The 21,400-nt window shown below is 41.7% G+C and overlaps 4 protein-coding genes across 4 annotated transcripts; 2 read left to right on the forward strand and 2 right to left on the reverse strand.

Annotated features, from left to right (window-relative positions):
- Positions 1-251: 251 nt before the first annotated feature.
- On the forward strand, positions 252-2,746 carry LOC121769507 (receptor protein kinase-like protein ZAR1). The gene is made up of 2 exons (XM_042166334.1): positions 252-1,879; positions 1,956-2,746. Exons 1-2 carry the CDS (start codon positions 406-408, stop codon positions 2,567-2,569), a joined length of 2,088 nt encoding a protein of 695 aa, XP_042022268.1. The 5' UTR covers positions 252-405; the 3' UTR covers positions 2,570-2,746.
- Positions 2,747-11,135: 8,389 nt separating this feature from the next.
- LOC121767986 (auxin-responsive protein IAA32-like) lies at positions 11,136-12,290 on the reverse strand. The gene is made up of 4 exons (XM_042164318.1): positions 12,132-12,290; positions 11,644-11,853; positions 11,447-11,555; positions 11,136-11,357 (listed from the first exon to the last, which is right to left on the reverse strand). The coding sequence occupies exons 1-4, from the start codon at positions 12,265-12,267 to the stop codon at positions 11,243-11,245; spliced, it is 570 nt and encodes a 189-aa protein (XP_042020252.1). The 5' UTR covers positions 12,268-12,290; the 3' UTR covers positions 11,136-11,242.
- A 2,530-nt stretch (positions 12,291-14,820) lies between these two features.
- LOC121769328 (E3 ubiquitin-protein ligase arkadia-A-like) lies at positions 14,821-16,308 on the forward strand. Its single transcript, XM_042166101.1, has 5 exons — positions 14,821-15,341; positions 15,432-15,530; positions 15,592-15,690; positions 15,775-15,897; positions 15,965-16,308. The coding sequence occupies exons 1-5, from the start codon at positions 14,982-14,984 to the stop codon at positions 16,094-16,096; spliced, it is 813 nt and encodes a 270-aa protein (XP_042022035.1). The 5' UTR covers positions 14,821-14,981; the 3' UTR covers positions 16,097-16,308.
- Positions 16,309-16,310: 2 nt separating this feature from the next.
- On the reverse strand, positions 16,311-20,922 carry LOC121769327. The gene is made up of 9 exons (XM_042166100.1): positions 20,402-20,922; positions 19,988-20,065; positions 18,561-19,304; positions 18,360-18,462; positions 17,850-17,950; positions 17,599-17,773; positions 17,103-17,273; positions 16,930-17,030; positions 16,311-16,824 (listed from the first exon to the last, which is right to left on the reverse strand). Exons 1-9 carry the CDS (start codon positions 20,699-20,701, stop codon positions 16,762-16,764), a joined length of 1,836 nt encoding a protein of 611 aa, XP_042022034.1. The 5' UTR covers positions 20,702-20,922; the 3' UTR covers positions 16,311-16,761.
- Positions 20,923-21,400: the final 478 nt, after the last annotated feature.

Raw genomic sequence — 21,400 nt, forward strand, 5'->3', positions numbered from 1 at the left:
ACACGTCTCAATGAGAAATTATAAGCATGATAAAGAATAAAAAAAACAAGAGTAAAATATGAGAGAAATGAGAAAAATGGATATATATGAAAGGGAATAAAAAGTAGATAAATATGAAAGAGAAACATTTTCATTTTAAAAAATTAAACTATTTTTTTTGGACACCCAAAATAGAAAAATTAGACTATTTGTACTTGGAAAAAGTTTGAATCCATTTTTGTTTTAAAATTTCTTAAACTTATAAGTACAGGAGGAATCTAAGCTAATGTTTCCGAGGACTGACATATAACGGTACAGTCCATTTTCCGTAATCCACAAAGTGAAAACCAATCTCCATAAACCTCCTATCTCTCTCAGCTGCATCTCCAACGGTTGCATCCCTCAGTTACCCTCATTTTCTTGCAAATGTTAGCTCTACTCTCTCTCTTCCTCTCAATCTTGCATCACTGCACCAATATTGCTGTGGTGACTTCTTTGAACGATGAAGGCATAGCTCTGTTTTCATTCAAGCAATCCATTGATTCAGACCCTCAAAGCTCACTCAGCAACTGGAATTATTCCGACCAAACCCCGTGCTCATGGAATGGCATCACATGCAAACAACACAGAGTTGTTTCCATTAGCATTCCTAACAAGAAACTCTCTGGTTTTCTCTCTCCCTCTCTCGGCTCTCTCTCCGAGCTCCGCCATCTCAACTTGAGGAGCAATAGGTTTCATGGGGCCTTGCCCTCTCATCTCTTTAACGCTCGTGCTCTGCAAAGTTTGGTTCTTTATGGGAATTCCTTTTCTGGGCCTCTCCCTTTTGAGGTTGGAAACCTTGTATCACTTCAAATTTTAGATTTTTCGAACAATTTGTTAAGTGGGTCGTTTCCGTTGGCGTTGCTTCAGTGCAAGAGGTTGAGGTATCTTGATTTCAGTCATAATAATTTTACTGGGGTTTTGCCTTTTGGGATTGGGGGGAACTTGGTTTTGTTGGAGAAGCTTTATCTTTCTTACAATGCATTTGGTGGTGTGATTCCTGATGATTTAGGGTCTTTGTCTAATTTGATAGGAACCGTTGATTTGTCTCATAATCTGTTCAACGGTTCGATTCCGGCTAGTCTTGGCAATCTGCTGGAGAAAGTTTACATTGATCTAACATACAACAATTTAACTGGTCCAATTCCACAAAATGGTTCTTTGGTGAACAGAGGGCCAACTGCATTTGTTGGGAATCTTGGTCTCTGTGGCCCTCCTCTCAAGAACCCTTGTTCTCCAAGTAATGAGGCGAATCCGCCCTCCTCGTTGCCATACTTGCCCTATAACTACCCTGTCCAAGATGGGGAGAGTGTTGGGAAAGTTGATGGAGAGAAGGGGTTGAGTAAAGCAACTGTAGCTGCCATTGTTGTGAGTGATGCTGTTGGCATTTGTGTGATAGGATTTTTACTCTCTTATTGTTATACGAGATATGCGAAGGCGAGGAGAGACCGTGCTAATGGCGGTGAGAAGGGGGGTGGAGGTAGGAAGCAGTGTTCATGCTTCCTGGGGGAAGAGTCAGATTCTTTATCTGAAAATGCAGAGAAGTGTGATCTAGTGCATTTGGATGCAGAGGTGGCTTTTGACCTGGACGAGCTTTTGAAGGCGTCTGCATTCGTTCTTGGCAAGACCGGGATCGGGATTGTGTACAAAGTTGTGCTTGATGATGGCCTTAACTTGGCTGTTAGAAGGCTAGGGGAAGGAGGCTCACAGAGGTTTAAGGAATTCCAAAGTGAAGTTGAAGCAATTGCAAAGCTACGACATCCAAATTTAGTGACTCTTCGAGCTTATTATTGGTCAGTTGATGAGAAGTTACTCATATATGACTTCTTACCAAATGGGAATCTCACTGCAGCCATCCATGGTGAGTTAGCCTCATAAAAATGCGTTCTTGATTGTTGTAGTTTCGATCTCTTTCTTGGTTTCTTGCTATTTTGCAGGGAACAATCCTCTTCCATGGTGTATGAGATTGAAGATAATGAGAGGAGTTGCAAAAGGCCTAGTTTATCTACATGAATGCAGTCTCAAGAAATATGTCCATGGTGATCTAAAGCCATCAAACATACTACTCGACCACAAGATGGAGGCGAAGATCTCTGATTTTGGCCTCGGCCACCTTGCTCACATAGCCGGTGGGGTGGGCACGCAGAAGCACCACCACCACCAAAGGCAGGGGAGCTATGTGTCTTCGGAGGTTGTCCCAACTTGGGCCTCTCCTGCAGCCTCCTATCGGGCTCCTGAGGCCGTGAAGGTGGTGAAGGCGTCCCAAAAATGGGACGTCTTCTCGTATAGGATGATACTGTTGGAAGTTGTGACTGGGAGATCAGTGGTGGATCTTGTGAAATGGGTGCAGCTATGCATTGAAGAGAAGAGGCCTCTCTCAGAAATATTGGATTTGCATTTGATTCAAGAAAATGGTGGTAGAAGAGAAGAGGAAGAGATGATGGGTGTGTTGAAGATTGCAGTGTTGTGCACACATTGTAGTCCTGATAGGAGGCCTTCAATGAGGCATGTTTCCGATGCTATGGAAAGACTCCCGCTTTCCCGTGATTAAAAGTTCGTTCGAGCCCATTTAGCAAAATTGGCCGTGTTGGTTTGTGAGTTACGTGGCGTATTAGTTTTATTCTTATTTTCTTTTCTTTTTTGTATTTTGGTTGTTACATGGTGAAATTATTCATTTGTAACATACGAATCTGATTAAATTATTGCATTGTTTTTGCTATTGGTGATATATTCTCCTCTGTGGTGGTGAAAATGTGACAAATAATCATTAAATATCCGTAGGCGCTGATAATTATGGGATTGGTGGGGACATCACATCACAGCATCCAAGCTTGATCATCATTCAATTAAATCACTTTCTAGATCATATGACCGTTAGTCACTCCAACTCTTTGATAAGTCCGAACTTCACTAAATCACAAGTGATAAATTTGAAATAAAAAGTCTCAATTTCAGATAGGGTCATGCCATCATGCCCGGCTAGGCTAGGCTCGCCTCCGGCCAAGACTATGCTTGGAAAGGGCCGGGCTTTTTGCGTATAACGGAACTGACCCGACCAGACCTAGGACTACACGGTACTAATTGGGATGATTATAGTAAATCTAAAATTTTTCTTGATTTATGATATTTGACAGTAGACAAGTGCATCAATGGAGTAGGTATTCTCCTATCATGCTCATATTTCTTTGGTCATACAAATGATAATAGTTAGGCATCCTCATCCATCCGCCAATCAAGGAAATTAAGATGGACAAGTTGTTGAACAATGAGGCAATTTGGGTTTAGGGATTCTTCCAACAGTAGTTGATTTATTATATGCCAATTAAGTCAATGTTAGTTCTCTTGTTTGGCATGGCTTGAGAATTTTGGTGTGTTTTCTTTTTCATATGATTGATGTGCTGCAATTTGTTCCTATGTTTGCTTAGGGTCAAGCAGTCTAATACTTAAATGTTCCAGAAGCAAAATATTACATATGCAGTTTGACAAATTTAGTAACCTATGGGAGATTTCTTATTCTGTGTGTAAAATATGAGTACTTAATAAAAACCTGACCTAATAAAGAGAACAAGAGGTGACACAATCGGTACTATGCTAAAAATGCTAGTACTAGCAGGAGTAATAGATTATTTTAGTAATTTGATACTCGTATTACTCTAATTACTAAATGTTTTGATTACACTCTAACCATTTTCAGGAGAAATAACTATACGTGACAATTTTTTACTGATAAATTTTGTGTCGACAACAAGAACCATACAATGAGAAAAATAAATCAATAAATTGATTCCACATCCTTACACAAGAATTCCAACTCGTCCTCTAAATATATTCAATCAAATATAACCTCAATTATTTCTAAGCAAATTCATAAATATATTCTGCTTGTCAACATGCCCATAAATCTTACACTAAATAGCAATCAAAACAGCGATACCATAGATACGATATACTAGTCCAGTTGCTTACCGGCCCTAGGCCCTAAGCGCTCCTATTTTTATAGCCAATTTCATAACACAAGTTGGATAAGTTTTAAATATCTCAAAAGTTTTTAGTGAATTTCAGACTCCATACATTTTTTAAAAAGAGATCAATAATGACTTTTGATTCCGTATTCACCTCATGGCTATTCGAAAAATCAACTTATTGGATAGAGTAGAAGTGTCTTATCTTTTAAGTTGTGATATCGTTATTCATTGACTAGTCTTTTATCTCTTAGTCGCATCTAAAAATTGAACTCATTATTCTTAAGTTAAATAAGATTGAGAGACTTAATCGCATTACTATTCTTATACAAATTAAAGTTGACTCTTTCTTTCTCACTTGTGTAAGGGCATCAATAACCTCGTTCCCATTCCGGCCCCAAGTCCCCTCCACGTCATCATTCCTCTACAGTTGCGGCCCAGGCCCCAACTGCTGTAACCCTGCAGTCCGCAACTCGGGCCGCAACTAATAAATGACACTATTCACAACTCCAACATATTTTGAACGTAAAATAAAAAACGTCGGAAATTTATAACATGGAAAATTTAATTTCACCGAATACTGCAAAATTACTACATATAAATTTTAAAACTGAAAATAAAATACATAAAAACATAAAATTTTAAAAAAACATAAAAACATAAAATTTTAAAAAAATTTCGAATTTAAAAAAATAAAAAATAAAAATCGGTTGCGGCCCGACCCGAGGAGCGTGTAACGCTGGGCCGGGACTTTCCAGTTGCGGCCCGTCACCGTGCAACGCCGTCCCAGGCCGGGACGCGGGACGCTCGCCAGGCCGGGAACGCGGCCCCGGGACCGGCCTGGGCCGTGACTCTCCTCCGTGTAACGCATGGGACGGGCTGGGATTCGCGACTTGCGGCCCGGCCCGCCGCATTACCGATGCTCTAATACTCCCTTCATCCCAAGTTACTTGAGTCGTATTCCATTTTGGGTTGTCCCAAGTTACTTGAGTCATTTCTCTTTTTGACTAAAAACAAAACATCTAATCTTACCTACTTTATTCTTTCTTTTACTCTACTATCTCTTCTTTCTTTTACTTTATTCTCACATCTACTTTATTTAACTCAATAAACACAACTTTCTTAAATCTCGTACCGAAAAGAAACGCCTCAAGTAACGTGGGACGGAGGGAGTATACTAATAATGGTCAAAATCAGATTCGAATGCTCGTATCGAAAATAGGATCGATCAGTGATTCCAATAGAACTCGATTTACACCCCTTTCCATGAAAGAGTTCATATACGAGGCCACACTGATAGGGACTCAACGTTGGAGGAAGGAGTACGCACGGAAGAAGGGCCGTCGCCGAGGGCGGAGCAGGCTGGAGCCCAAACTAACGAGCCCAATATCAAGACCAAGACCGCGAAGAAGTTAGTTCCGCCAAGGGAGGAACGCCCGAAGCGCAACGCGCCTCGGCCCAGCAAGTACAACGATTTCGTGCCAAGATAATTAGAAGATTTTATTTGCTTTATTTTTGCTTCTAGAGATATTATTGTGTTTCCTTAAATAACGTTTTTTTTTGCTTAATTAGATAGAGTCAAATCTTTTCGGGTTTTCTTCTTGATTCTTTCCCGAATCGTAAGTCCGAATCAAGTAGGGGGAATTCTATATATTATAGAATTCCTATAGATCGAGTCTTGAGAAATAAGTAATACAAATTGCCTATTGTCTCAACCCTAGTTCTCGTCCATAATTCCCAGCACCTCCACTGGGGCAATTCTTCAAACATCTTGCATACAATCTGAGATAGGACCTTAAACCCTATCAACTGGTGCTTCATTGCGCTACTCTTCCTCCGTTTTTTTTTTACCATCACCACCATTGTTCAGCCTATCATGGCATCCGACGACGTCAACACCGGTGGAGACCCTTCTCTTGCCTACACCCTTGAAGAATTGGGCCAGACCATGTTCGATATCAAAGTCCGCATCGCCGGGGATGAAAAGAAGATCCAATCGAACCGCTTCGCTCAGGAAGCCTTCGAACGACAACAAACACAGTGGAATAAGAGCATGGATGATCACATGACGCGTCTGATAACGGCCGTCGAGAATCTGGGAAAAAAGCCCCCTGATGCCGCGACGCATATGTCGTCGGCAACGCCGCCCCGGGGCTGGAAATTACCGCCCTCGCACACGATCAGGCCGGTGGGGTTTAATCAGGACTCTTGGCCGAAGTTGAAGATGGATCCACCCCGATTCAATGGTGATGGCGTGGGTTTGTGGATCAAGAAAATTCAGAAATTTTATAATCATACTTTCACGTCGTTATCCGACCGTTTGTATCTGACGGAGTTCCTTCTTGATGATGCGGCGGAGGAATGGTTTGAGTGGTGGGAATCTAATAATAAGGACCGAGGTTGGGATGACTTCTTGCTCGACATCAAACGGCGCTTCGACCCCGATTTGTATGAAGATTATGTGGGTCGTTTGGCAACCCTACGCCAGAAGGGATCGTTGGAGTCATATCTAGCCGAGTTCAAACCACTGTTACGGAAGGTGACCCACGTGGGCGATGACACTCTAACATCGTTATTTGTCGCCGGGTTGTCCGCACCCCTCAAGCACGAATTACTGATTCGACGTCCCGCATCCCTCAGCGATGCTATCTCTCTGGCGCAGCAACTTGCTGCGTGTCACACGGCCTCTCACACCAGCCAGTCATCTGGATCGCGTTCGGCTTGGCAACATCGCGATGGCAAACAGTACCAGAAACCTCAGAGCCCCTCCCCGAAGCAACCTGATCTTGTTCGCTTGCCAAATCCATACCAGAAGCAACAACGTGAAGCACAAGCTCCATTTGATTATCCTGTGGTCCGCGTTTCGGCGGCGGAGCGAGCGGACCGCACAAAACGGGGTCTGTGTTGGTATTGCCCGGAACCGTACTCGCGTTCGCACGTTTGCAGCAAGAAGTTTTATGCCCTTATGGGCGAGGATGAGGAGGGCGACCCAGAGCATGACATGGAGGACCCTCTGGACGGCGAGGAGGCTGAAAATATGGTAATTTCGGGCGATGTATCCCGCATTCTGGTTATTGGACCCAAGCTCCGACCCCGTTCAATCCGAATTACTGGCATGATATATGAGGCTCCGGTGTCCGTGCTGATCGATGGCGGCAGCACACATAATTTCATCAAACCCGCCGTCGCCGAACAGCTAAGTCTTTCATTGCATACTATTTCTCCATTTCGGGTTTTTGTCGGCAATGGTGCTTCGTTGCGATGCGATTATGTGAGCCTCAACACCCCTATTTCTCTGCAGGGTAATTGCTTCGACATCGATCTGTTTCTACTGCAGGTCGAGGGCCCCGACGTCATTTTGGGCGTCCAATGGTTACAGGAATTGGGCAAGGTGGCTTTGGATTTCCGCCATCTAACCATGGAATTTTTATGGAATCAGTCACGGGTTACTCTGACAGGCGAGGACAAACCGCCCAGGCAAGTCTCCTACAACAACCTATTTTCGCTTATCAGTCACGATAGCGAGTCGGATTTATTTGAGATCGTTCCGCTGGGTCCAGATCAGACAGGGGACCTCACACCCCAGACAACCATCGATCCCGCCCTGACGTCAGTTCTGGTTCAATTTGCTGATGTGTTTGAGGTACCAGCTGGTTTACCACCTGCCCGCTGCTGGGATCACCGAATACACATACCTCAGTCAACCAAACCCATCAACGTACGACCATACCGCTACCCGCATTTTCAGAAAGCAGAAATTGAGCGCCAAGTGAAGGAGATGCTCTCTCAAGGGGTTATACAAAATAGTACAAGCCCTTTTAGTTCGCCAGTCCTCTTGGTCCGTAAGAAAGATGGCACATTTCGGTTCTGTGTGGACTACCGCGCCCTCAACGCGGCAACTACTCCAGATCACTTCTCTATACCTACCGCAGACGAGCTATTTGATGAGCTTCATGCAGCAGTGATTTTCTCAAAACTGGACCTTCGTTCGGGGTATCACCAAATAAGGATGCATATCAACGATATCCACAAGACGGCCTTTCGCACTCACGATGGCCACTTTGAGTTCTTAGTAATGCCGTTCGGCTTGACAAATGCGCCGTCCACTTTCCAGGCGGCGATGAACGGTATCTTTAAACCATTTCTTCGTCAGTTCGTTATCGTATTTTTTGATGATATATTGGTCTACAGCAACTCTGTAGAGGAGCACAGTCATCACCTCCGTGAGGTTCTATCGATCCTCAGGGAAAACTCATTCTTTATCAAGAAGTCAAAATGTGCATTTGGTGTGTTGACGATTGATTATCTGGGCCATATTCTATCTGCTGGAGAGTTGCGGGTCGACCCAGCAAAAATCGAGGCCATGATGGTTTGGCCGACGCCAACCAATATCAGACGTCTGCGAGGTTTTCTCGGGCTCACAGGGTACTATCAACGATTTGTGCAAAATTATTCGGTTATTGCAGCCCCTCTGACGGAACTGCTCAAGAAAGACTCCTTTATTTGGAGTGAGGCAGCAGCGGCAAGTTTCACAGCCCTCAAGGAGGCAATGAGCTCCACCCCAGTCCTCCGTCTTCCAGATTTTTCCTTGCCTTTTGTGATTGAAACGTATGCTTCCGACTTCGGCATCGGGGCGGTGCTTATGCAGCAGGGGCACCCCGTTGCCTACTTTAGTAAGAAGTTGGGACCGCGTCGTCGCATCGCGTCTATATACCATAAAGAACTTTACGCTATTGTTGAAGCGGTACAGAAATGGCGGCAATATCTGTTGGGTCGGGAGTTCATAATTCGCAGTGATCAGCGGAGTTTAAAGGACCTTCTCTCTCAAGTAGTGCAAACACCAGATCAACAATTTTATGTCCGCAAACTCATGGGGTTTAAATTTACGATTGAGTACAAGTCGGGAGCATCAAATAAAGTGGCAGACGCCTTGTCCCGCCGCGATGATGACAACACAGATTCCGCGGCACAGTTATTTTCGTTGTATGCTCGCCCAATTCCAGCGGTTATAGAGACGATTCGGCGCGAGAATGAGCAGCTTCCGGATCTGCTAGCTTTGCACCAGGCGTTTACTGCCGGCATCGCCCCGCCTAACATCTCGGTCGTGGACGGATTGCTATATTTCAAAAGGCGGTTGTACCTCAGCCGAGATTCTCTTACACGGACAGCTATCCTCGGTGAGTGTCACGACTCGCCTGCCGCCGGCCACCCCGGAGAGCGCAGGACCCTCGCTCGTGTGTCCGCTGTTTTCTATTGGCCGGGCCTCCGTCGCGACGTGCGTGAGTATGTGGCGGCCTGCTTCACTTGTCAAGCAACAAAATATGTGCGAGATAAGCCCAACGGCCTTATTCAACCATTGCCTATTCCCGGTATGGTGTGGGAGGCGGCATCCATGGATTTCATTGTTGGACTTCCTCCTTCGCAGGGATATACGGCTGTCATGGTGGTCGTTGACCGATTGTCGAAATACGCCCACTTCGGCGCGCTGAAACCGGGCTTCGATGCCCCCCGCGTGGCCCGGCTATTTGTTGACACGGTGGTAAAATTACATGGTTTTCCTGCTAAGTTATTATCCGACCGCGACTCCATTTTCATGAGTGAATTTTGGGATGATCTGTTGAAGCTTAGTGGCACCAAGTTGCAGTTTACGACGGCCTATCACCCCCAAACCGACGGCCAATCGGAGGTTACTAATAGAGCTTTGGAGCAGTACTTGCGGGCTTTCACCTTTGATCGCCCCGCAAGGTGGTTCGCGCTGCTTCCCTGGGCGGAGTTAGCACTTAACTGTAGCGTGAACGCGAGCATAGGAATGTCCCCTTTCCAAGCGTTGTATGGGCGGGAGCCACCCAACCTTTTTGCGACTTACCCACGACCGTCGCACAACACGGCAGTGGAAGAATTGCTGACCGAGAGGCAGGAGACGCTACAGACCTTGAAGAGGCGCATTGCCCGTGCGCAGGATTCTATGGCGGAATATGCTAATCGCCATCGTCGGGACATCGAGTTTAACGTGGGCGACCGCGTGTTACTGAAGCTCCAGCCGTACCGCCAGCTTTCTGTCAGCAAACCATTATCAAACAAGCTGGCTCGGCGCTATTTTGGTCCCTACGAGATCACCGAGCGTGTGGGCAAAGTGGCGTATCGTCTGCGCTTACCAGCAGAAAGCAGGATCCATAATGTTTTTCACGTTTCTTTGTTGAAGAAATTCGTGCCATTTATTTCGGCGACGATGAACTTGCCGGCTTCTTTCCGGCGAAGCGATCCCTATGACACCCCAATTTGCGCCTCTGAGTCCCGCACAGTGTTGGTGAACGGCATTCCACAGGAGCAGTGGTCGGTTGGTTGGTCTTCAGATGGCGGCGTTACACGATCATGGGAATCAGCTGCTTTGCTTAGGGAACACTTTCCTGATCTTCACCTTGAGGACAAGGTGGCTCTCGTCGATGGGGGAGTTGATAGGGACTCAACGTTGGAGGAAGGAGTACGCACGGAAGAAGGGCCGTCGCCGAGGGCGGAGCAGGCTGGAGCCCAAACTAACGAGCCCAATATCAAGACCAAGACCGCGAAGAAGTTAGTTCCGCCAAGGGAGGAACGCCCGAAGCGCAACGCGCCTCGGCCCAGCAAGTACAACGATTTCGTGCCAAGATAATTAGAAGATTTTATTTGCTTTATTTTTGCTTCTAGAGATATTATTGTGTTTCCTTAAATAACGTTTTTTTTTTGCTTAATTAGATAGAGTCAAATCTTTTCGGGTTTTCTTCTTGATTCTTTCCCGAATCGTAAGTCCGAATCAAGTAGGGGGAATTCTATATATTATAGAATTCCTATAGATCGAGTCTTGAGAAATAAGTAATACAAATTGCCTATTGTCTCAACCCTAGTTCTCGTCCATAATTCCCAGCACCTCCACTGGGGCAATTCTTCAAACATCTTGCATACAATCTGAGATAGGACCTTAAACCCTATCACACACCTGGTTAATATCCCCAAAAAAAAGGATAAATTCATTTTCTCAGGTCTTAAAACAGATACTTCAAAATTCATCACTACAAAAAAGATAGCCATACCATACATCAATATATAAAACGCGAAATGAAATATACCTTAAGACAAATAAAGATAAATCATAAAAAAAATTAAATGAAGACCGTCCAAGTCCACGTAGGTAAATCTAAACTCCATAGTCATCAATGGCGAGAGTTGACATTAGATAGTTAGTAGTACAACACTTTAGTGAAATATTACAGCATAGTTTAATCAAGTCAGAGAGTGTTGAAGAATGGAGATGACGAAGAAGAAGAAGAAGAAGAAGAAGAAAGGCGAGTAGTTTCATCCTTGCATGCAATTCTCAGCCTCTTCACCCCCTCCACGAACTCCCTGTTCAACCACACACATTAATTAACACTTCAAAAACATAATTAATTTCATTTATAAATCAACATTATTATCTGAATTAATTTTCTTACTTCCATGGAACATCTCCAACCTTCCTCCACTGCTCATTTTTATCCTTATAAAACAATGAAAACGGCGAATCTGATTGAAACAGCCTCAATCCAGACATGGATTGTTTCCCTGTAGATTAAACAACACAAGTTGTTTAACGTCGTATCTCATACTTTATTCTCTCGTCTCTCTTACATTTGGTGAAAACGTGACGTACCAAACATGTCTTCGAGTTGAAGGGCGAGGGTAAAATAGTCCATGTTGTGGAGAAGGCAAACTTTCCTCCCAACCACCACTCCATCCATATTAACCTTCACATAACTCCATCTCTGTTTGCTTTCAATCCCTTCACATTCCTCCTCACAATTTTCCTTTGACTGCAAATCCTCACTCTTTTTCGGCCACTCCATCAACATCTCGTAATTCTCTACATTTATCAATCACCCACATTTTTAATATAATAGTACGTCTCAACTTCGAGCGCTAGACTAAAAATGTCCACGACCTATGTTTTCTTTTTAAAAATCTCAAATTCAAGAAAAATGTTTACTTTATGTGCCTATTAAGCATGCGAGCTGACTCATCATTATTTTATTGATATCTACATTCTCAGTAAAAAACTCAAAGTTGGCGAAGCAAAACATGATTAAGTAATTCTATAAAAAGAATGAAATTAATAATAAGTGATTAATGAAGTGCTCCTACCATGGGAATTATGAGAGTAGCAAGCAGGATGGGGCTGCACAATGCGCAAGCTCAGCCCCAAATCGATGATGCTAGAATCTTCTTTTCCAAGATAGGAGGAAAGAGCTGCATGATTTAGAAGGTAGCTTGAATCCATATAGAAAACTAGAATTAAAATTAAAAAAATGAAAGGATATATGAAATGAAAGTTAAAAATGGAAGTACGTATATATGAGAAAAAGAGTGGAGGGGACAAAAGGAAGACAAGGGAGGCTTTATCCCATGACCAATGATATAGGTAGTAGTAGTGAAATTCTGACATTCTCAACATGTATTGTGTTTGGACAAAATTGCAAGGAAAAGGACAGGTGATGGGCTCTAAATTCAGCAACACATATCAGTATTTGTATTAAGGGGTAAGAGATGTGTGAGATTCTTGTATTCTTGCATCCCCATATTGCTACAAAACTCCACCTCTCCCTTGTACATCGCAGCACGACACGTGACGCATTGTCGCCGGGCACGTCACGGTGTTTGGCGCAGAGCATTTCCTGTGCTGCAAATTGCTGTAGCATGTTTCAAGATTCGGACAAGTTCTACTCAACTGCAGCAGTGAGAGAGAGAGACTTATTTTTTTTAATGAAATAAAGTTCATGAGTTGTCACATATTGAGGGAACTAATGGGAATTAGTATCTATTGATATCAGTTTAATATCTAATACGTGAGCCCAGTTCGACGCCTTGATGTGGCGTTGCACTAGTAGATGCAGCCCCACAAATTTATTGTTTTTGGGATTTTATTATGATGTAATTGGAGCTTATATTTTTGTATGGATGGATGTAGTTAATGGTTGGAGTTATCGTGGATAAGATGGGGATTGGTTGGGCAAGCAAAGATAAATAGGTGAGAAAGTGGTGATGGGGTAGATAATCCATGTCTTGGACCAATTTTAATGAGGGGGGACACTCATGTCTAGAATAAGCATCATCTGTTTCATTAGCATACCATAAGATTATGTCTACCAATGTAACTCTCGTACTAAACAATCAACTACGATCTTGGGGGACATAGTTGGCCGGAAAGTTGGGGCCGGCTTGTCGACGACACTGTGAAAAACGTCAACCTTCAACCCGGAAAATAACGGGACGATGAAGCGCAGTTCAGTTGGCAAGATGCTCCTCCAAAGAAAGCAATAAGTTGAGATTTTGAGTCATCATGGTGGTGGTATATATATGGAAAACCATTATACGAATTCGTATCTTAATAAAAACAAGTGAAAATAACCAAATAAGAAGTCACACTTTTGTGTTTTTTAATTTTTAAAACCTTAAGCTCATGAGCATATTTTTGTTAGTATTATCTTGTTCTTTACCATCTAGCATGAGCTAGTCTTTTGAGGCTAGGATTGTCGCTTAACTTTATCTCTTAGCTTGGCAATTCATTTGTACCTTATTTTACTAATTTTCTCATTGTATATATTCAAATGTGATTCTTGATTGAGATTGGTCTGAATGGACACAATAACATGCATGATTTTTTATTATGTTGAGTGAATAGCATAGGAATGTGTTACTTCCAAGTGTGACTTTGTGATGTGAGTTGAAAATCTGAAGTCCTAAAGTACTATTACTTTGGCAATAAGAATATGTTTAACTTGGCAATATATTTGGCACTTAATCCAAGCAAACCCTGTTATTACTTTGGCAATAATAAAATATATTTATAAGTATATATTTATAAAAGAAGAACTACATATGGAAAAAAAAGTCCAGTCTCGTGGGCCTTGTGGCGACGCTAGGTGGCCGACAACCTTTTATATTAATAAAGCCCAATAAGAAAGTGGCCTGCCCAAGAAACAATCCTAATTTTTTTCCCATTTGATCAATTAAAATACAATTATTTAAACGCTGCTTAATGTCATTACCTCCACCTCTAAATCCACCAACAACAAAAATGATGAGAGACCTTTTGAACTGTTTAGTCAAATTAGCTTTTAAGAAAAAAGATGTGGAGTAGACACAATTAGAATATTTGAATGAGTATGTCGCTGAAAAAGATTTATCGAATATACTAAAAACTTAGGTGCATTTTTTCTTCATAATCAGCACCGGCGATTGCAATGCATCTTCACACGCATGGTGTGGCAATGCCACCTACTCTATAAATGTTTCTCATCAGTCATCACAAACACCAGCTATACGAATTTAATTTCTCTGAAATAGTAATTTTTTTAACAATCTAAAACTCATACTCCCTCCCTTCCCTCCATCTACTATACTACTCCGTACTACCAATAATCTTAGTCATGGACAATATGAATTTTTATACAAAATCAATAAAATAAATATGAGTGATAGAGGAAAAAAAAAAGTGATTGAAGTCCTTTTATATATAAAAAAATTGATAATTTTTTTTAAATAATAGTATAACAATTAGAAAATTTTACCAAAGACTTGAAATGAAAAAATATTGGTCACGGAGGGAGGATTATAATCTTAAAAAGATCCACCTTTTGATTTTTATAAAAATTATGAACTCGTAGTATCTTGAATAAATAAATACTACTAGTACTTGTATGGGACAAAGTGTAGTACGGAGATGGACATAAAAGAAAATATGTTTAACAATTGAAGGACAAGAGTGTTTGTGTTGTCATTACAAAAGCTAAAACATTCAACAAAAAGTCATTGCATAAGGTAGACATGTATGAACACCACTTTTCTCTGATTCTCCCTACCACCTCCAAAAATCAAGATTGTCTGTTTCCTTTCAAAGACCTCCTTTAGTTCAAATTTTCCCATAAAACATTTACTCTCTCCTCATTTCACTCTCTAGTATCAAAACACTACAGAGGCTAGTTAATGTGAATTATGCCTCAAGTGAAAAAAGAGCACAAGAGATGCAGAAAACAAGAAAAGGAAAAACAACAACAGAACTCGTTTGCAGCAACCAATGGAGCTGAATCAAGAATCCCATCAAAGAAGAAGATGTTCATGTTTGTCAAGCTTAAAGGACTGGGGTGTAAAGCGGCGGAGACGACGCCGGCGATCATAAGATCAGCGGCTGAGTGGGAGGCTAAGGGTGCAAGAAATCAGAAGAGAAAACCTTTGCATAATCGAAGGAATCTGGATAATGTTGTTGTTGATCTTCCTCATGTCAACATGTGTTGCACGTCGCCAGGAATCGGTATTGCTTCGGATGTTGCACCTCGAGCTGCACCACACAGAAAGGTACAATGTAATGCTGCTTTGTAGTAACTTTGATTTTGTCTGGGAGTGATTTGTGATCAAGCTGGAAAGTGGGTGTTTTTGTTGTTTTAGCATTCTCGAGAAGCAAGAAGAAATGATGTTGATGCAGCTGAATTTCAGATTGGGATTGGGCCACGAACTACTCATCGTTCTTCTGAAGAATTCATAGAGGTAAATTTGGCTCTAAAAACTGCATTGTAAATTTCTATTGATATTGTAATGACCAATGCAGATGCTGATGAACCGGCAAGCGCTGCTTCCGGGGAGAACACTCCGGCAACACGACCGATATCAACACTGGAGGCTCGACGTGGATGATATGTCGTACGAGGTGCTATTACAGAAACTCTTGATTCCTGTTTGTACCCTAATCTCTCACCCTTCCAATTCCTAGTATTAAACTTTGCAACAACAGGAGCTACTTAATTTGGGAGACAGAATTGGGTACGTAGGCACCGGGTTGCAGGAAGCAGAGATATCCAATTGTCTAAAGAAATTCAAACATATCAACAAAGATTGGGAGTGCAGCATTTGCCAGGTAAACTCTCTGCTTTTTCCCCCTCCTCTACGAGTGGGATATTCGTATTAATGTTAAAATCATGCAGGAGAGATGCAAGGTAGATGATGAAATAGGAATACTCAAATGTGGCCATCATCATCACGTGGAATGCATAAAGCAGTGGCTTCTACAGAAGAATGCATGCCCTGTCTGCAAATCTGCTGCCCTGTCCAAGTAAAATAAGCCATTTTTTTGCCTTTTTTCGAAATTGTGGGGCTAAAAATCTCACCTTTTTCCACGACTTTTTACTTGTGTGGTTCTGGCACTCTAGATAGGAGCATGAGATCGTGGTCCAAGCTCTGGGGTTGCCTCTTGTAATGCTTTATTAAGCAGAGCTCTGTTCCCTACATCATGAAAATTCAATACTACTCCATTTTTCAGCCACATAAATATAGTACTCTAGAAAATAATCTCCACAACACTTGTTGAAGGCTTCGAGTTTTAGATTTACATAATATCATCATAAATATAAAAGATGGGCATCATTTACAGACATCTCATGCTCCATTCTAGTTTACACTTGTCGCCCAAAAGGGAAACAGAAATCAAGTACTGATTTTGAAGGTAGGAATTAAAAGCATCATCACAAACTAGAAAGCAAACCACAACAAAAGCTGCATAGCTTGAGTCTAAAAGGTTCAGAATCGTCTAGAAGTAATGGCATTCCCCACACCCCTACGTCGTGAAAATGCAGTGTAACTTCATGAATCGTGAGATGGTGATGTAGCGGGATGCTAGGAAAGCTCACTGGCACGGTTAAGTTAACTCTGCCCCACCACCAGAACCAATGACTGCTGGAAAGATCATATACTGTGTGCCAGAGAACGTAAAGTTTGCTTTCGACTACTGATTCGAGTCATAACGGCTTAGAAATTGGATTATACAGGGGTATATTTGTTCCACAGCCTGCAGGCATTAGGTAGTAAAATTTTAAGCAATCAAACCCAAGTCATGGACCTATGAGAAAGGCACCTAAAGATCAAGTGAAGAGGGCAGAGTTATAATACAAACCAGTCGTCCTCCCACCAGATCGTAATGAGCATAATGTGGACCATTAGGTTCTCCAAATACTTTATAGGTGACTAAGTGCTCAGGAATGGTCTTCACGGTCTCTGAATTATACTGACTGGTGTAAGTATAAGTATGTGGCAAGTATGCTATGTCTGACAGGATAATAAGCTAACCGTATACAGCTTCTGGTGGACAGATCAAGTCACGGTCTCCAGCAAGCGCTAATACAGGAACCTCGCTGTTAGGTAGATGATCCTTGTAAAAAAATGTACCGTTTCTATTACGGAGCCCTCCTTCTTTAAAAGCAGTGGTTAACTGCAATAATAGTTTTGCTGGAATAGTACCTGCCAGCAGCAACGAAATTCCATTGAGAAGGTTGAAAATTTTCTGCTTGGTATTATCCTTTTAGTGAAGTGCTTTCAAGAATTTCACAGAAAGAACCAATAATAACCATGTGCACTAAAAAAAGTTATTGTTGTACCAGCTTCCAAGGCCTAGTTTGTGTTTGGTTTTTTTAAAAGGAAGCATCTCTTGCAATATAAACAAGAAAGTCAATACAAGCCTAGTGTTTGTAGAAGCATCTAACTAAGGGCAAGAAGAATAGTTCACAAGGGCATTTTAATAACTTATAATGTAAAAGAGAACTTTGTAAGAGTTACAGTGACTCACAAAAGTTGTTGAGAACGAGCTTCTTTAACAGCTCAGGGTGCATCATGTCCTGGGCTGATATCAAGTCATTCATCCATGATAAGACATAAGGCGGACTAGACGTGAGAGGATAAGCTGCAGATAGTAATGCGCCTAGAGGAACAACAGGCACATTCAGAGCCTGAGCAGGATCAGCCTACAGCACAGTGTAAGGTATTTTAAAAAGAGGATGAGATAGCATTTAACATCCGATTAAAAAAAATGCTACTTACAAGAGGAATAAGAAGTTTGAGAGATGATTTAGATGATGTGTAGTCAAGTGATGAGGCCAATGTCACCACGGCAGCTAATCCAGGATCTCTTCCTTCCGAACCTTTTAAAACAGTAGCTGATAAATATTTTTATCGCAACACCAACAACAAAAATGTGTCTAACATAATTATGTTATAGGATTAAATATGAAGGTATCAAATTGTCAGACATTTCAAAAATCTACACAAATAAAAGGAAAAAAAAAGCATTGCGTCAACTAACTACCCACAACTTTAGACAGTACCAATGAAGGGATTATTCACTTGGGATTATCACCCAAGTGAATAATCCTCCATACTAAAACAGTCACGTTTCCTATACTCATGAAGATGCATAGAGCCATGGTGCTTTTACAACTGAGATTGATTGACAAACCATATATATTGCAAGCAGTTGAGCTTGAGAGTATCTCTGTAGTTATTGAAGTCAGAATATACATCATGCATCATCTATGCAGGAATCTAACTTACTGTAACGTGCTAGCATGGCATATAGTAAAATTCCCCCCATGGAGTGACCAATAGCAAGTATCCGGCCATCCTTTGGTTTGCTTTGGGCCCTTATGTATTCCATCTGTGAAATAGGCGACAGGAGAAACATAGAAAGATTTTTTTTAAAACAAGAAAAAAGGAAATAGTAACTAAAGAAACAATATCAGAATGTCACCTCACCGCAGCGGGAACATCCTCTTCCAGGTAATGATCGAAGTCCCAGTCATATTGGACAATCAAGTCCAACTGATTCTCGAGATCTTGTAAAGTTGTTCTCAGACGCTCTGAAAGATCAAAAAGTGGAGGCGAAACTGAACGCTGAGCTTCATCAATGATATCAACTAGCTTTTGACTTAGATCCCTAATCTGGCTAGCAACACCAGATTTTTGCCTCCTCTCCAGCAAACTTAAAAGGTTCTTCCTTACTTCACTAAAACGGTCATATATAAATGAGCCCTCCAAAAGATCTGATACTTGGTCAAAAAATTTCGCTGACATGATTTTTGATTGACTTTCACTAAGAAAGCCAGAAAGTCTTTCGGACAAACGTGTAAAGGTTTCTGTCAATTCTGTTACCAGTCTCGATTCATCCCATGCTGTAGCAAGCCCATTTAGTTCTTCATTTACAACAGAAATCTCAGTTTTATCCGTGCTCAGCGCTGAGGTTGATTGCTGGTTGGCAGGAGCACCATTAGTATTATCTGCAGCAGCTTCCATTTGTTCTGATGTTGCACGAGAAGTCTTACTCTGCACGGAGGTAGCATTAGTCATATTCTCTGCAGCAGCTTCCATTTGTTCAGATATTGCATGAGCTGACTTCTCTACATCCTTGAAATCCGACCCTTGGGTACTCAATCCTGCCCCCCGAACTTCTAGTACCCAGGTGTCAAATCCTTGGCCACACATATATCGGGCAAATGAAGACTGCAATAATGTTTTTTTTCAAAAGTAAAGGCATTAGTTTTCCTTTCTTTTCTTCCTTTATTTTCAAAATACATGCATCCCCCTTCTTAATAATAAACTAGTACTCCCTCTGTCCCATTAAAAATGAAACATTTTCCTTTTTGGTCTGTCCCAATAAAAATGAAACGTTTCTAAAAATGGAAACAATACTCTCTCTACTTTTTCTTCTCTCTTACTTTACTCTCTCTTCATTAACTCACAAAACAAGACTACATAAAATCCTGTGCCGAAAAGCAAATGTTGCATATTTAATGGGACGGAGGGAGTATAACACTAAGTCCGTATATGATGTTTGATAATAGCTAATGGAGATGATAATGAATTCTGCCTACTCATATTAAATAGTTGTTCCATTTAGATTTCAGGGTATCGATGGGCATATCAGCATTGTCTATATTTCAACCTCATAAGCATTCCCCTTAATAGATTGGTGTGTTCATCTACAAAATCAAAATGAAGGTTTTACAGATGCAGACTTTTCATTCAACTGAAACCATTTCATTGTATCACAGTTCAAAGATAAAATCTTCATGAGTACATTTTCCAAAATCTGCATACACAATATCCATATCTAACTAACACTTAGCTATACACATGTCCACACTGATATGTAATGTTGATGCACGAAAGAGAATCAAACTAACCCCAGGAGAAAGATCATATCCAATGGCATTTGTTCCCACACCGGATAACAGCAGCAGCGGATGATTTCTCGGTGGAGCCTGCTTCAATATAAAATTAACTTGAACTTAAATTCCATAATAAGACTGCTAATCTCTTCCGTATTCAATAAGTATATTACTAACAAAAAGACAATAACTGTCGAAATTCTACATATAGCAATTTCCAGGATTCAACATGGAATTCTCTACTTCAAGGTCAATTTGCAATCAAAATCTGAAATACTTCAGCCGCACTTTCTGCCTACTATCTTAAACCAAGTATAATCTGCTTAGAAATTAAATCGTGGATCGACTATATGTATGCAGGAGCTCGCCCACTCTAAACAAGCCACCAACACCAATTTTCAGTGCACGCAACAAAATGACGACGAGTACCTGCGGCGACGGGCTATAGCGCCAGAGCGCGAGCTTCCAGGGCGAGTTATTGACCGTGACGTAATGGAGCTCGTCGGCGGTGCATATCGGAGGTTTGTTGGGGAGCTTATCGACATCGGCTGGCTGAGTCTCGTTGGTGGAGAACGCTCTAACTCTCGCAGACACGAGCGAGAGGCGGCGGAAGGAAGCAATTCTCGGAGAGACAAAACAGTGGCGGAATTGGAGGAGGCGGTGGTGGTGACGGAATGTGGTGGCTGCTAGGTGGATCGCCGGATTCATGTTAGATTGGGCGATCGCCATGGTTGATTACTCTCAAGTAAAAATTGTGAATTTTAAAATAAATTTATGGAAATTTGCAGATTGGGGTTTGACCTCAGATGCGTGGTTTCACCAAATCGAATTTCTTCCAGTGTGTAGGAGGTTCCTTGGAAGCGGTGGAAGAAGAATAGCAGTAGGATTTTTTCTTTATCAATTTTGTTTTGTTATTTTTGGAAAGGAAACGGGATAAAGGTCGAAGTGGATCTCCTACTTCAACCATGGTGCACATTCCTAAGCCACACTCATAACCAAATAAAATAATCTCACCATCCCTTAGACCATCGGCAGTGGGGCGCGCTAAGGCACGCCCTATGGCGCGTCACGTCAGCATTTTTATCCTCATCCTTCTCCACCTGCAGTGGGGCGCCTTAAGACGCGTCATATGACGCGCCACATCATCATTTTGTTGTTTTGTTTAATTAATTTAATTGTTTTCAAATAACACGTAACGAGTAAAAAAAACGACTAAATAACAAGCGGTGAAGTTTTAATAAAAAAAAATTACACCATTCAACTAAAAAAAGAAAAAAACTAAGTCGGGCTAAACGTAGGGCTATTGGGGCTTGAATCCATTTCGTAGTAATTATGTAAATGTAAGTTTCGAAGATGAAATCGTGCGAAATGAAATGTTACAAATGAACGCTATTTATAAAAAAACGAAACCGCGTGCCATCGTCCGCG

The sequence above is a fragment of the Salvia splendens genome, chromosome 15 (assembly GCF_004379255.2).
Source record: "Salvia splendens isolate huo1 chromosome 15, SspV2, whole genome shotgun sequence".
Classification (NCBI taxonomy): Eukaryota; Viridiplantae; Streptophyta; class Magnoliopsida; order Lamiales; family Lamiaceae; genus Salvia; species Salvia splendens.

Coding starts and splice junctions, on each gene's coding strand:
- LOC121769507 (XM_042166334.1), top strand. CDS start 406: ATGTTAGCTCTACTCTCTCTCTTCCTCTCAATCTTGCATCACTGCACC. Junction 1,880..1,955: donor TCTCACTGCAGCCATCCATG/GTGAGTTAGCCT, acceptor GCTATTTTGCAG/GGAACAATCCTCTTCCATGG.
- LOC121767986 (XM_042164318.1), bottom strand. CDS start 12,267: ATGGATTCAAGCTACCTTCTAAATCATGCAGCTCTTTCCTCCTATCTT. Junction 11,854..12,131: donor CTACTCTCATAATTCCCATG/GTAGGAGCACTT, acceptor TGATAAATGTAG/AGAATTACGAGATGTTGATG. Junction 11,358..11,446: donor GTTGGAGATGTTCCATGGAA/GTAAGAAAATTA, acceptor GTGGTTGAACAG/GGAGTTCGTGGAGGGGGTGA.
- LOC121769328 (XM_042166101.1), top strand. CDS start 14,982: ATGCCTCAAGTGAAAAAAGAGCACAAGAGATGCAGAAAACAAGAAAAG. Junction 15,342..15,431: donor GAGCTGCACCACACAGAAAG/GTACAATGTAAT, acceptor TTGTTGTTTTAG/CATTCTCGAGAAGCAAGAAG. Junction 15,531..15,591: donor CTTCTGAAGAATTCATAGAG/GTAAATTTGGCT, acceptor TGACCAATGCAG/ATGCTGATGAACCGGCAAGC.
- LOC121769327 (XM_042166100.1), bottom strand. CDS start 20,701: ATGGCGATCGCCCAATCTAACATGAATCCGGCGATCCACCTAGCAGCC. Junction 20,066..20,401: donor GCTATAGCCCGTCGCCGCAG/GTACTCGTCGTC, acceptor ATATTGAAGCAG/GCTCCACCGAGAAATCATCC. Junction 17,951..18,359: donor TGCCATGCTAGCACGTTACA/GTAAGTTAGATT, acceptor CTGTTTTAAAAG/GTTCGGAAGGAAGAGATCCT.